The following is a 14,625-nucleotide window of genomic DNA, read 5'->3' as shown; positions in this document are numbered from 1 at the left end:
TTAACAGCAACGTTTACTGAGTAAGGCACCAGGCCCTGTATGAAGATGTTACCTAGATTTAATGTAATCCTATTTAAGGTAGGCAATGGTATGCTCCCATTTTAGAGAGGAGGAAGCCAAGTATTAGTTACTTATCTTGTCCAAAGTCAATTAGCTAGTCAACAGTGGATTCTGGAATCAAACCTATTTCTGTCTAGGTCCAAAATGGGAGACTTTAACCACTCTGCTCATTTGTAGTTACTCCACTTATGGGCGTTTCCATGTCCACCTCGCTTTGAAAGCACCAAGGGACCTCTGACACTATGTGTCCTGGCCCAAGATGGCTCAGGACCTGGCATGGGCCAGGCTCTGCAGATGTGAGCACCAGTATGCCAGCTACGGGTTTGTAGTGGGGGGAAGACTGTTGTACGAGGAGTTACGCAGGGGGCTGAGAGCATGCACACAGCTGATGAGAGAGGCTGCAGAACACGGTGAGGTCTGCGAGAGGTGACACCACTTAGAGGATGCATGGAGGAAAGAGGGAGTGAGTGATGGGTGGCCTGAGGCATGTCCTAGACATTTTCCTGCAATTTCTCTGTGTCCTTTTCCAGCAAGTTGTGCAGTTCCCCGAGAGCTGGCTGGCTTGTGGAAGGCCTGAGCAAGCTTCTGATCCCCTCACTTCGCAGTGACTTTGGAGTTTTGCTGTGGCAGCTATAGTCATCTTGGCCTTTGAATATTAGGAAGAAAAAAAATTTTTTTTCCCATAAATACGGTGATGAAAGTCAAGAGAAATCATAGTGTGTATTAGTTATCTGTTGTTGCATATATCAGCCCCAAATTTAGCAGCTTCAAGCAATAAACATTACATCACAGCTTCTGAGAGTCAGGAATTCAGGAGCAGCTTAGCTGCGTGGGTCCTGCCTCAGGGTCTCTCATGAGGTTGCAGTCATGTCGGCTAGGGCTGTGGTCTCATCTGAAGGCTTGTCTGGGGCTGGGGATCCACTTCCAGGATGGTTCATCCCTATGGCTGTTGGCAGGAGGCTTCAGTTACTCTCCATGGGACTTTATGAGTGACCTCTTGCAATGGCAACTGGTTTTCTCCAGAGTGAGGGAGAGAGAGAGAGAGAAATGCATTTTTTGACCTAGTCTCAGAAGTTATATACTATCACTTCTGCCATATTCTGTTTGTTGGAACTGAATCACTAAGTACAAGGAGAGGAGAATTAATTTACACCTGTTGAGTGGAGGAGTATCAAAAAATTTGGGACAGATTTTTGGACACCACAACACAGTGTAAACAAAGACCTGGGTGAAAAAATTTATGTAGCCAAATACAGAGGCTGGGAGTGGGCCAAGAACTTCCAGAGATGGCTGCTGGTGCTAGGCAACACACTTGTGTTCGGCTCACAGGGGAGTATGCTTGTGTTAGTCTCCGATGGCTGCTACCATCCAGATGACAATGATTCATTCCATTTTCTCTTTGTCTGAAGAAAAATCTCATTCTATGCAAGCCAAGCTGTTTATGGATCTTTCTATCTATTCACCCATTCATAGGGGACCCAGGGCATGATAACAGCTATTCAAACTGTGGAATGTTAATTAGATGGAAAAATGTACACATCAGCTATCTCCATTTCAACTGAGAAATCTGGCTGAGGTACATAATTTGCTTCAATGTCATCTGTGTCAGGATTTTGAAAGGGTGGCAATATATCACTGTGTTAGACAAAAGGCATGGGATAATAGGAGAAGGAACTATTCATGGTGACGTGGGTTTCAGGATATTAATAAGTGCAAATATTTGCTTCTCTATGGAAGCATTAAACTTCTCTTCTTATTTCCTGGTTCTCATGCCGAAAGTTATTTGCTTTTTACTACTTACATTGAAGTAGAATATTAGCTCATCTTTTGGCTCTGAAATGTGGTTTTTACAATGGGCAAGTGCAACAAACAATCTCAGGCCTGACTAGTGCCCCCTCTGTCTTGGCTGTGATTCAGAAAATCTATAATGAAGAGGAGTGATGGAAAGCCAAGTGTGATATTAAATAGTCTGCAGAGGGAGAGTTCCTAATTGTCTCCACTTTGAACCTGTCTCTTTCCCTTTCTCCTTTCCTCTCTTCCTCCCTGGTGGAGTAGATGGCCCCACTGAGACAGGCACCTGATGACCCTTTCTTCTTAGCTTGGGGAGCCACTGGTCATGCCTTCATGCACCTTGATCCCAAGGCAGTCTCAGTGGTGCTTTGGCATATAGCTTACCCCTTCTCACGTGAAAGATGACATTGCTAAGGAGGTCAGAATTGCTTCCCAAGTAGAGAAGATGACACGGGCTCTGTGTGACAGGAAAGGAGAGCTGCCCCCAAATTTCTGGTGACTTACAGTGAGCAGGACATGCTCAGGGAGGGCATATTTCATATGACCCAACTGTGCTATGTAGATTCCTTCCCCACTCATTAGGGAGGGGTAGAACTTCAACTACATACTTTTCCCAGGTCACAAATATTCCACAGAAGGGAGAACAGACACTATTCCTCATCCCTCCCCATTCTCTCATGTACCCCGTTAACAGGGGAAATATGAGTTTTATCTTGTGGGTGAGACTTAATTTGGAAAGAAACTAATCTTTAGGTGGTGAGGTGTCTTATTTTAGACATACCAGAGGAGTACATTGCCACCCAGAGGGGAAGACCAGCTTCTGTTTCTTCTACCCCCAGCACAGTCCCAGACCCTACCTGCTCCCTCCCAGGTGAGTCAGTAGCCCCTGTATGGACTTGATTAGAAAGGGAGCCATGAGCCCACATTACTTCCCTTTAATTTCTAAAAGCCAGATTATCAGAGATAATGGAGGTGAAACTGCCTTCATATAGTGGGGCCTTGATTAATATTTGTCAAATAAATGAATGAATAAACTCTATGGTGGTACAGAAGAGCCGCAGTATGATACTAGCCATCTATTTCACTACCAAAGCATAAACGGGCCTGGGTTTTTTCAGAGAACACCACCCTGTTCTTACAGTCCCCACTACAAAGCCAGGGAAAAATTTTTCAGTTTTAATTTCTGTCAAAATTATACATGTACAAAAATATACATTACATATATATAAAATTATAAACAACTATGTAGTTTAAAGAACCAGACTCACCTGGTTCTACAAGGTTTGCTAAGACAAAAAGCAGACTTCAGGTATCTCCCCCATTTCCCCTCCACAGAGGCAACCATTTTCACCTTTTCTAGATTTATTTTAGTCCTTATCACCTTATTTCCAACAATATGTTTGTATTGTTACTTTTTGAGGCTATTTGTTTTATGCTTCATCTGTTTACTTCCCACAATGGAAAAGTCAGACTTAGCTCCTTTTCTTTTCTTTTGTCATGCCAAACACATGCACCCTGCCACCTTCCCATCCTCCCGGCAGAACTACAGTTTTACTTAGATCGATAGTCAGTGTTTATAATATTATGACCATGTATGTTATTCAGATCTGAGCTTTCATAGCAAATTTTGATTGCTTTTCCTTTGCTGAACAGTCTTTTGTTTTCCCTGGAGTTAAAATTGCCTTTTGTTTGTATGTGTGTTGGATATTCCATGTACTTATCACCAGTTCAACCCCAAGCTCTCCAAAGTTTGTCCATATTACCTTTCATTCACATCAGATATTCTATCAATTTATCTTCTTGAAGGAGTTTTTCCATGGCCTCTGGACTGCTGGTGGATGGTTACTTTCCCTGGTTGGTGCATGGCTGTTGTCGGGAGATGTCCCTTCAGCATCAAAGTGGGAATTCCCTTCTCCTCTCTACTGTATTGGATCTCCTCTTTCCTGTATTCCATTCTTCCTCTTTTTTGGTTTATACTGAAGGAGCACATCATCAGTAGCTTCCTGAGAAACAGGGTGTGGGATATACATTTTTTGAGACCTTGCCCTTCTGTAATAATTATCCCTCAGAATTTTGAAGGCATGATTCTGCTGCCTTCTAGCTTCTAGCTATTTTTAAGAAGTTATTTATTAGTTCTATTTCTTATTTGTTATTGAGAAGTTATTTATTACATTATTACTCCTAACCATTAGAACTTAGTTATTTTTGAGAAGTTGAAAACTGTTCTAACACCTAATTCTGCGTATACTGGCCCTTTCCTTTCCTTTCCTTTCTTTTCCTTCTTTCTTCCGACCCACCCTCTGGAAACTTATAGCCTCTTCTGTTTGTCCCGCGTTGTGAAATTTCACATTGATGTGCCTTGGTTTGGGTATTTTTATCCATTTTTCTGGGTACTCAGTGTCCCTTTTGATCTGGAAACTCAGGGCCTATAGATCTGGAAGATCTTGAATTGGTACTAAAGGTTTTTCTGTTTCTGGAATTCCTATTACTCAGACGTTGGAACCACTGAACTGGTTTTTAAATTACCTTATTTTCTTCTTTTCCATCATTCTAAGAGATGTCCTCAGCCCTTCAAACTTACTGAGTTTCTCATTTCTGCTTCCATGTTTTTAGTTCCCTAAAGCTCTTCCTTGTTCTCAAATGTCCCACTCCCCTTTTATAACATCCTTTTCTTGTTTCTTGGATATAACGTATTCTGTCACATCTCTGAGGATGTTGAGGTTATTTTAATGTTGTCCATCTTGGATAGTCTGTTTCCTTCAGGTTGTACCCCTGCCCCCTTGGTTCTTTTGGTCTCTGTCCTTCATGCTGGAAACTTCCCTGAGGAGCCTGGTGATCCCTGCATATCTGCTCATGCTCAGGAATGGGGCTCTAAAAAACCTGTTGTTGGTGCTTGTCAACCAGCAACTTTTCTGCAGGGTAATCTAGCTATGCCACCTGTTGTCTAACCACTTGTTGGGGAAAACTCCAATGTCACCACATTTAACTTCCCTGCATAGATTTCTCTCCATCACAGCAAGATTGCCCATAGAAGTGATCAAGAGCTATTCTGGGTACAAAAGCCAGGTCCGAGATTAAACAGAGGAAGAAGAGATTGAGGGAGGCCATCCTGAAGGAGGTGGCATTTGAACCAGGTGCTGAGCAGCTCATTCACACTTCAGCTCAACTGAATTCAAATTCACATGTTCTGCATAGGAGCAGGCATTGGGTTAGGGTAGGAGGTTACCGCAGCAGAGGGTTCCAGACAGCATCTGGATTTGAATCCTGGATCCTCAATTACTGACTGTAATCTACTTAGGTTCTACGATCTTCACCTTCTCACTTTATAAATTGGAGTTAATAACAGTATCTTTCTCAGGAGTTATTGGGTGACTTAATTAAAAGCAAATGTGCATAGAAAGTAATCAAGGAACCACGGTGCAGTATGTGTAGCTAGATGGTGGCTCGGTATCCAGACTGTGCCAGAAGGCCAGGATTTGAGCTCTGACTCTGCTACTTAGTAGCTGTGTGAACTTGGGTAAGTTACTCAACCTTTCTGGGCCTCAGTTTACTCATCTGTACACATCTAAGATAATATATTATGAGGATTAAATGACATAATACATATAAAGAACTTACAGGACCCGGGACAGAGACAGCAGTAATACTTGTTATGAGGACCACAAAACATTAGGAGCTCAACCCCCGAACCAGACTGCTGGGTGCAGATCCCATGTCTGCCCCTCATAGCCAGGTGTCCTTGGTTGAATTCCTTAATCTTCCTTTGCCTCAGTTTCCCTAACTATAAATAGATGTAATAATGGCACCCACTGTGTAGGGTTGTTGTGAGGATAAAAATGAGTTTAAACATGTAAAACGCTTAGTACCTATAAATGCTGGCTCATCGCCATTGTATCAGATTCAGTTGTTTTCCATCTGTTTGCTCCTTCCCTAGTACATTCCACTCCATCCGTGGAAGATTCTGTCCCCAGTGAGCCTCATAGGGCACACAGCTAGGATATCCTGGGGACACACATTGAACCCAGGCCTGCCTGGCTTCAAAGACTCAGCCCCGTCGCTTCTCACTCCATCCTCTTGGTGGCAAAGCTGAGGAGGAAGAGTAACTCCTGTGGCCTTCCCGGAGGAGGTGGCAGTTCAGCCAGGTGTTGTTCATAAGCTGTTCTTCCTGCACTTGCATCAGGAGGCGGCCTTGGAGGCACCTGCTTCCTGCCAGAGGCACAGACTGCTACTCCCCCCCCACCACTACCCGAGGTGGTGGGAAGAGAAGCCAGGCTCTTCCATGGCTGTCACCTGGCAGGCCCCTCCGGCTATGACAGGTGTGTAGCTCAGAGCCCAGACTGATGGCAGTAAGGACGGGAAGCTGCCGTCCTCACTCAGTGTCTTGATAATTGGATATTTCTATAATGACAAATTACAGCTGTTTCTCTTGTCATCAGTGTAAAACATTTCCGAAGCAGTGATTTCCCAGGAGGGGCCGCGGTTGTTATCCAGTTAAGACTCTGGAAACGCCCAGCGTAGGGGACGTGGAGCACGGCTGAGTGGAGCTGTGTTTCCGCGTGGCCAGCCTCTGGGTATTCAGCTCTGGCGGTGTGTGCAGAGATCAGTCTCCTGTCATAACATTATCACTGTTAATTCCGCGCAAGTGTCATGTTGAGATGGGCTTGGAGGCTTGCAATTTGTTATTTGGCTCCAACCTGTACTGTTTTTTAATTTCACCAAAGGACATTGTAAAACATAAACATCAATGTTAAAGTTCAGTGATTCTTAGCTTGAAAATGCTTAGCATTCCAGGTGAAGAATAATCCTGGAAATTTGTTCTCAGGCCACCCGGCCTGTTCCCTGAGCCCTGAGGTTCAGATAGGGTCAGAAACCTCCAAAATGTCTGCTCTGGCCTCCAGGCAGCCACGTCTCTGCTGTTTCCCTAAACTTAATTCTCTGACAGAAGTTCTGGAAGATAGGCTGAAACCATCCCTGCCTGGGGCGTCTAGCACCACCCAGCAGTCTGGTTCGGGGGTTGGGCTCCACAAATGGAAGGTAAGTCCGTGGGTAGAGAGAGTATCGTGGCATTTAACTTCTCCCAATCTTTAACTTTTTTTCCTCACGTACAGAACAGAGTTATCATGGAGATTTATGAGCGAATGTGCGCGCAGCAGCTGGAACAGGGCTCGGCATATGGTGTGGGCCACTTGTGTTAGCTACGAAGAGGGCTCTCAGACTTGGGGCCCTTTCGGCCCTGAGAAGTCTCATGAGATGAAATTGCAAACCTCCTCAAAGGGCCAAATCATTCTCCTTGTGTTTGCTTTTTCGCAGGGGAGAGCTCTCTTCATGCTCCGGCCCCGCGGGCCCTGCCTCTCCCAGTTTAGTTCAGCTGTTTGCAAGGAGCACCTTCAACCTGCACTGTCAGACCCATCCAGTCACGGAGCTGCTTCTGACTTGGGACATCCATTCAAGCAACAACAGTACTGAGTACTAAGCACTCATAGCCGGTGCTGGGTACAGAGAAGTACGAGGAACGGGTCCTTTGCCCTCAGGGGCTTCCAGCCTGGTGGGGGAGGTGGGCCTGGAAACAGATGGCAGCCACCACACTGTGGTTAACTGAGGCAGTGTATGGACAGGGTGCGGGGGGAGGGGTGCGGCCAAGAAGCCGCCCTGGGGCTTCGAGGGCCGGCCGTCCACTGGGCAGCACAGGGGCTGTACTTCATCCACGAGTCACCTGGGACTAATTTGCACAAGGGAATGAGCGGGCATGAGGGGTAGCACTTCTGGCCAGGGATTTTTAAGTGGCCGGGCCTCTTCCAGTTCCTCTTACCCCTTCCACGAGCTGGATGCGGAAGACTGAGATCCCACGGGTTACGGAGCCAAAAGATGCAGCCGTGGATTTCCACGTGAGGGAAGGCTGCTTGCGGACCATGACACCGACATTAGACAATCCTGGAATGAGAGATAAACTTCGATTGGGTCGAGACATGGAAATTTAGGAATTTGTTATCTAGAATCATCCAAACGGATATAGATCGTCTAATCCAACTGCTGGCTTCAGGGAAGGAGCCTAGGAAATACTGACATCCAGGTCTTAGGTGCTGGCTGGAGTTAGCTGCTGGCCAAGCAATGTGTGGGGATGTGGGGGAATCTGGGAGGATATTTCAGGCAGAGAGAACAGAACAAGTGAAGCATGGAGTGTGCACGTGTGCATGTGTGCATTGCGGGTGACAGCAGGTGGCTTAGTGTTGGCTGGGGTATAAAGAGTGGGGCCGAGCGCAGTAAATGAGGCTGCAGGAATCTGTAGAGGACCAGGTAGGACCTTGTGTGCCAAGAAGTTTCAATGACTCCTGTAGATAAAGGGAGAAGCCCTGTGAAATGGCTTCCGATAGGCCATCTGGCCAGCTTTGTGATGTATGAGAATCACTTTGCTGGAAGTATGATGAATGGGTTGGAGAATACGAGACTGGAGACAGGGAGACCAGAGAGCAGCTAGGAGGGGAGCTGGTGCAGTAGTCCAGAGGAGGAGAAGGTGGGATGCCTGGGCCCGTGGCGGAAGGGGCACAGAGACTTGGTGATTGATGGGGGAGCACCGAGCACTAAAGGGGATGCCTGGGTCTGTAAAGCCATGAGGAATTTTTACTTGTGTTGCAAGGGGGTAGGAAGGGGAAAGTGCAATGGCATTTCTGTGATAGGTGAGCCCTCGCTTTCATTTCCTTCCTCTCTCCCGCCCTCCCTCCCTTCCCTCCTCCCTTCTTCTCTCCTTCTCCTGCTTTTTCCCCTCCCCCTTCTTCCTCCTCCTCTTCCTCTTCCTCCTCTTCTTCTTCTCCTTCTTCTTGTTAGCCCTCTATAGCACCTACCAGATGCCAGGCACTTTTCTAAGCCCTTTACAGATATTAACTTATTAATCTTAACAATCCCTCCATGAGGTACAATGATTAGCCCCATTTTACAGATGAGGAAACTGAGCCACAAAGCTTAAGAGACTTGGCTGAGCTTACACAGCTAGTAAGTGGCCACGTGAGGATTTGGACCCAGGAAGTGTGGCTCCCAGTCCCTGCTCTTAGCCACTGTGCTGCTTGTTTGCATGTACTGCAGTGTCCCAGTTAAGAGTCCTTCTCAGAACCCAAGGGCCCAGTAGAACTTCTTGGACGCTGATGGCAGCCTGGCCTGACCCTGAATACTCAGTGACCCAGACTGAACACTGAGATCTGGTTTCCTGTTTTCCCATTCAGGGCTCTGTTCTCTAGTTAGGCGATGGCCCCGGCTCCAGACTAGTACTTCCTTAGCTTCCTTCCCAGCGTGATCTGCAGCTGGATGCTCTCTTGGGACACCCTGGGAATACCTTGGTAGCCCCCAAACACCAGGACACTTGCCAAAGGGCCACATAGCCAGTGACTTATATTAAGTTTGGATTCAAATTCAAGCATTTTTTTTTTTTTTAAGATTTTATTTATTTGCGAGAGAGAGAATGAGACAGAGAGCATGAGAGGGAGGAGAGTCAGAGGGAGAAGCAGACTCCCCGCTGAGCAGGGAGCCCCATGCAGGACTCGATCCCGGGACTCCAGGATCATGACCTGAGCCGAAGGCAGTCGCTTAACCGACTGAGCCACCCAGGCGCCCTGGATTCAAATTCAAATCTGGCTCCAAAACCACATCCATTCACCATTCCCCATAGATTTCCGGTTACCTCCAGAGGTCTGCACTCCATCCTCAGGACTCCAAGATCAAGCCCAGAGCGGTTGCCCACTCTTCCTTGGCAATGCCAAGTAAGCCCAGGAACCCCAAGGCTGTGCTCCAGCCCAGGCTCCATCCTTGGGGGCACCCCCATTCTCCTGGCATGAAGTGGAAGACAAGCAGAGTACAGACTGTCTGTCCAGGTAAGCCCAGCCATCTGAGCTGCAGCTCGTTAGACTTTGGCTAATCTGTTATTCATTCCTTAGGAGCACTGAACAATCCTAACCAGATGCAAAAATCAATGGCGGAAGAAAAGACAGAGCAACCTTCTGAGCCGAATGTGAGTGAGGAGAGTGGCTTTAAAAAGGCCTCGACAAACTCTTTGAGGGGCAGCCTGTAAAGTGGAGAATAAATGACTTTTATTTTTTTTACATTGGTTCATATTTCTTTTCCAAGTTGGAAAGAGGAGAGAGGTAATGGGCTAGGAGGAGGGGCCTGGCTGGCCTCACAATGCCAAGATAATTATTGCTCAGTTCAAGCCTAAGTGAGTTTTTACTTTTCAGAGGCACAGAGAACACTTGGGGCTGCAATGGGTTTCCAAGTGATGGGGTGAGCAATCAAGGTCAATTAGCAGTAATGGCATTGGCTGGAAAGAGCACCAACAACCCAGAGCACAGCCAGGGCCTTCCCGGATCTCCTTCGTGCCCAGCACGGAGGACACAGCTGAGCTAGAGAAGACAGAAGCCCTGCTGAGGGCTAGGATGGGGAGGAGAGGCCCCGGGCACATGGCCTCTCTGTGTGAGGGCCACACTGCAAGCCTGACTCCAGGTGGCCGGGTTCAATGCCAAGGCACACGGAGCCATTCCTTAGCGCCACAGCCCCCCTCTGGTGGAACAGGCTGGGCTGGCATTGCTGCCCTCACGTTCTGCCAGGGGCCCAAGTACGTTAAAAGGGGCTGTCTGGGAGCCTTTGGGGCCTTGGAGCAAGTTTATAGAGAATTTACAGCAGCCTACCAGGCCTTTGTGACCTGCCTGGTCATCCCCCTCACCAATCTGGCCCAATTTCTGTTGTTATCCCCTTCCTCACTCTGACGTAAACATGCTGGCCTCCTTGCTGTTTCTCTAACAGGTGGGCATCCTTTGCTTGAGCCTCTGCTGTATTCCTTTTGACCCAATTGCTCCTTACCCAGAGATTTCTTTCTTTTTTTGTTTTGGATTTTTATCTATCTATCTATCTATCTATCTATCTATCTATCTATCTATCTATCATCTATCTATCTGAGAGAGAGCATGCGCAACCGTGCACTCGAGCTGGGGGAGGGGCAGAGGGAGAGAGAGAATCTCAAGCAGGCTCCATGCCCACCATGGAGCCCCACCACAGCCTCGATCCCACAACCCCCAGATCATGACCTGGCCCAAAACCAAGAGTCAGATACTCAACCGATTGAGCCACCCATATGCTCTCACCCAGGTATTTCTATGGCTTGAAATCTTACCTCCCTAAAGTCTTCACCACTCACACACACCTCAATGCAACCTATTCTAATCTCTCTATTTAAAAAGAAAAACCAGTCTCCTTGTTCTTTTCTTTTCTTTCTTTCTTTCTTTTCTCTTTCTTTCTTTCTTTCTTTCTTTCTTTCTTTCTTTCTTTCTTTCTTTCTTTCTTTCTTTCTTTCTTTTTTAAGATTTTATTTATTTATTTGACAGAGAGACAGTGAGAGAGGGAACACAAGCAGGGGGAGTGGGAGAGGGGCAAGCAGGCTTCCCGCAGAGCAGGGAGCCCACTGCGGGGCACGATCGCAGCACCCTGGGATCATAACCTGAGCCGAAGGCAGATTTTTAACGACTGAGCCACCCAGGCGCCCCGTTCTTTTCTTTCATAGCACCTAGCACTTTCTAAAAATATATATACTTTGCTTACTTATTCTGTATTTATGTTTATTGCCTGTCTTCCCTCCACTACAATGTAAGCTTCAGGGGCTCTCTCTTTGGCTCAGTCATGTATTCTTGCTTTCCAGAAAAGTGCTTGACACAAAAAAGGCACTTGATAAATGTTGGCTGAATGAATGAATGAGGTGGACCCGTCTTTAGAGGTCAAACCTCCCAACCTGCTTTTTCACAGGTGCAAGACTGAGAGCCAGAGTTGGGGAAGTGACTCACTCAAGGCCAGTCGGCCCATGAGCAGCAGAGCCAGGACCAGATGCATGTCTTTGAACCCCCATTCCGTGTTCTTTGTTTTCTGTCTCATTTGGTGGAGGGCAGAGATAATCTCCAGCACTGTCTCCAAGCACGTGGTGTATCTGGGCCTCATTCCATCTTTAGCCTATGTTTGCTCTACCAACCATTAAAATGGCGAAGTGCATTGATTACTTTTGTTGTTTTTTCTAAATTGTGGCAAATTACACATTTGCCTCTCTTCTTGGGTGTGCCTCTTACTAAGTGAAAAGGGGCCTTAAAGGGTAAGGAGAGGATCAGACACTTGAGCAGGAAGAGGCTTTCCCTCTTTCCTCTGGCAGGGGAGGAACAGGGATCTGCTTCCTGGGTCTGTCTCTGCTGAGTGTCAAGGTGCCTTCCGCACACCTCATAGTTTAGTCAGTGCCCTAAAGGTGTCAGCAAGCACTCTTTGTTCAGGAATTTATAAAGACAACAAATAGATGAGCTAATAAGCAAGCCCATTGTATTTTGTTTACTCAAACAGCTAACCTAATCCTAACTGTACTTGCATCAGCCACACACAATATGAGGCTTCCCTTCAGAGAGGGCTGTGTGCTCAGTGCCAACCTTCGCTCCCAGCGGTGACATTGACCTCTTTAGACACAAGTGACTTAAGCACCATCTAGTTCCCCCGTGTCCTGCCTTGTCGTGATTCTGCATATTCTGCTAAACCGTTTCTGCTTCCCTGGCCAGCTCAGGACCATGCAGCTCCACGCTGTTCATCTCCTTGTTCAGAGCAGAGGCACCCCCAGCCCAAAGCTCTCAGGCGTCCCTGCTTTGGGGGATCAAAGGTTAGCTTTCACATTCCTGAGTTTTCATTAGTATGTTTCTGTGTTTTGAGCTGTTTCTGGTCCTATGCGCTATTGTAGATACTGATGCAATAGGGAGAGAGTAGAGGTTTGCTATCCTTCTGTGGGAAGGGATAATGGATGCTAGAAAATGCAGTAGCAGCTCAGTGCTCACTTGGGCGCCCAGAGCCAAGCCCAGCAGAGCAGGTACCAGCACTGTCTATGGGGTCAACACAGACCCCACTTCATCTTACTGTTTTGCCATGATGATCCCCATTGCCCCAGGGCCTAGGTGGGCCAAGTCAGCTGGGTAGGGCTGGACAGGCAGATACTCCAATTTGTTTTCCTCCTTTTAAATATAGAGACCAAGAGTGGGTGTTGGGCAGAGAGGGTCCTCTGACATTAATTTAGCTTGGTCATTTTATGATTTTATTGCGTATTGTGTTATTTTATTTTATGCCACCCCATTTTATTTTACAGGCTGTGTTGTTTTTGCAAACGACCTCCCACCTGACTCTCTGTACTTATTCCCGATCACAGCTGCAGCCCCAGGGAGGTCCTCTCTCCAGAGGGGTCTGGCAGAAAGGGGAGCATATGTCAGGGGGCTGGGGAAGCTGGCAGAAACCTCCCTTGTTCGCTATTTTATTAAAGTCCACGTAGCGGTTTTAGGCCCCTTCCCTCGGCCTCAGAGTCGCCGCCGCCATGGCCAGCCAGTCGCAGGGCATCCAGCAGCTGCTGCAGGCCGAGAAGCGGGCCGCCGAGAAGGTGTCGGAGGCCCGCAAGCGAAAGAACCGGAGGCTGGAGCAGGCCAAAGAAGCAGCTCAGGCTGAAATTGAACAATACCGCCTGCAAAGAGAGAAGGAGTTCAAGGCCAAGGAAGCTGCGGCTCTGGGATCCCATGGCAGCTGCAGCACCGAAGTGGAGAAGGAGACCCAGGAGAAGATGACCATCCTCCAGGCCTACTTCCAGCAGAACAGGGATGAAGTCCTGAATAACCTGCTGGCCTTTGTCTGTGACATCCGGCCAGAAATCCATGAAAACTACCGCATAAATGGATAGGGGAGGAAGGAGCAGCTCTGCGTGCAGATTGGCATGTTAGATGCCTTCATGGAATACGAAGCTTCAGCAAATCTTGAGTAGTTACATCCTTGTGAAAAGGCATTACATTATTTCTGTATATTATGTAGTAGGTCCCTTCACTTCTTAGAGAATAGCAAATCTAGCTTCTTTGTACAAACGTAGAGCTTATCCAAAGATTTTCTCCTTTTACCTCATATTTCTTAGAAATTAATGTGTATACGTTGTCTGTTTTCCTATGCCTTTTAGCTCAAGCAACATATGTATCAGTACTTTTTCTTTCTTAGATGTAGTGAAAAAAAAATTCTGTTTAAGAAAGACAGGGATTAAATATTTTTTTTCCCTAAAGCTTTCTTGAAGGTCAGGGGCTTTCTCTATGAAAAAGTAGTAAATAGTTACTGTGACTTGTGTGAAGCAGGAGCCGGCCTTAAGTCGTCCTTTCGGCTAAGGGTGGAACAGCGAATACTAGTATATATTGTTCGGGCTGCTCTTAGTTTCTCTTAATCAAAATTATTAGATGATAGAATTCAAGAACTTGTATACATGTTCTTACTTGGTGTACTGATAATCACTTGAAAGTAAAGACTTTGTCATGCAAAAAAAAAAAAAAAAAAGTCCACGTAGCAACATACACAAACTGAGTGCCTTGGTGGGAAAATTCAGAATAAATTCTGCCTGCAATTTCCTGTTCGGCATCGATTTTATAGATTGGAGCCTTGACTGGGAATGGCCTGGTATTATTATGCCAACATCAATATTGACGTTCCCACAGATTCCTTGCAAATCCCACATTGTCAGAGGCACATGGAGCCGAAGAGACCAGCCGGTGGAACCCCACATAATATGGATGAAGTTGAAAGACCCAAGGCCCGAGGCCACATGGTAAAGAGGGACAGAATCTGAACAATGACACTAGTTCAGCTTCTGCATCCTGAGGCACAGATAAAGGCAGCCAACGTCTGTTATTCCTGACTGAAGGTCCCCATCAGAGCAGGTGGCCTGCATTTTCTCTCCATTGTTGTTCCTTAATGCATCTTTCT

At 46.8% G+C, this 14,625-nt stretch overlaps 1 protein-coding gene across 1 annotated transcript; it reads left to right on the top strand.

Moving 5' to 3' along the window:
• Positions 1-13,166: 13,166 nt before the first annotated feature.
• Positions 13,167-14,199, top strand: LOC118004112 (V-type proton ATPase subunit G 1-like). The gene has a single exon (XM_034995278.1). The coding sequence runs from the start codon at positions 13,211-13,213 to the stop codon at positions 13,565-13,567; it is 357 nt and encodes a 118-aa protein (XP_034851169.1). The 5' UTR covers positions 13,167-13,210; the 3' UTR covers positions 13,568-14,199.
• Positions 14,200-14,625: the final 426 nt, after the last annotated feature.

Source organism: Mirounga leonina, unplaced genomic scaffold (assembly GCF_011800145.1).
Source record: "Mirounga leonina isolate KUSES-001 unplaced genomic scaffold, KU_Mleo_1.0 Mir_92, whole genome shotgun sequence".
Lineage (NCBI taxonomy): Eukaryota > Metazoa > Chordata > Mammalia > Carnivora > Phocidae > Mirounga > Mirounga leonina.
This window is presented reverse-complemented; position numbering and strand designations above follow the sequence as displayed.

What these genes read in the sequence shown, in the direction of transcription:
- LOC118004112 (XM_034995278.1), top strand. Translation starts at nt 13,211, where the DNA reads ATGGCCAGCCAGTCGCAGGGCATCCAGCAGCTGCTGCAGGCCGAGAAG.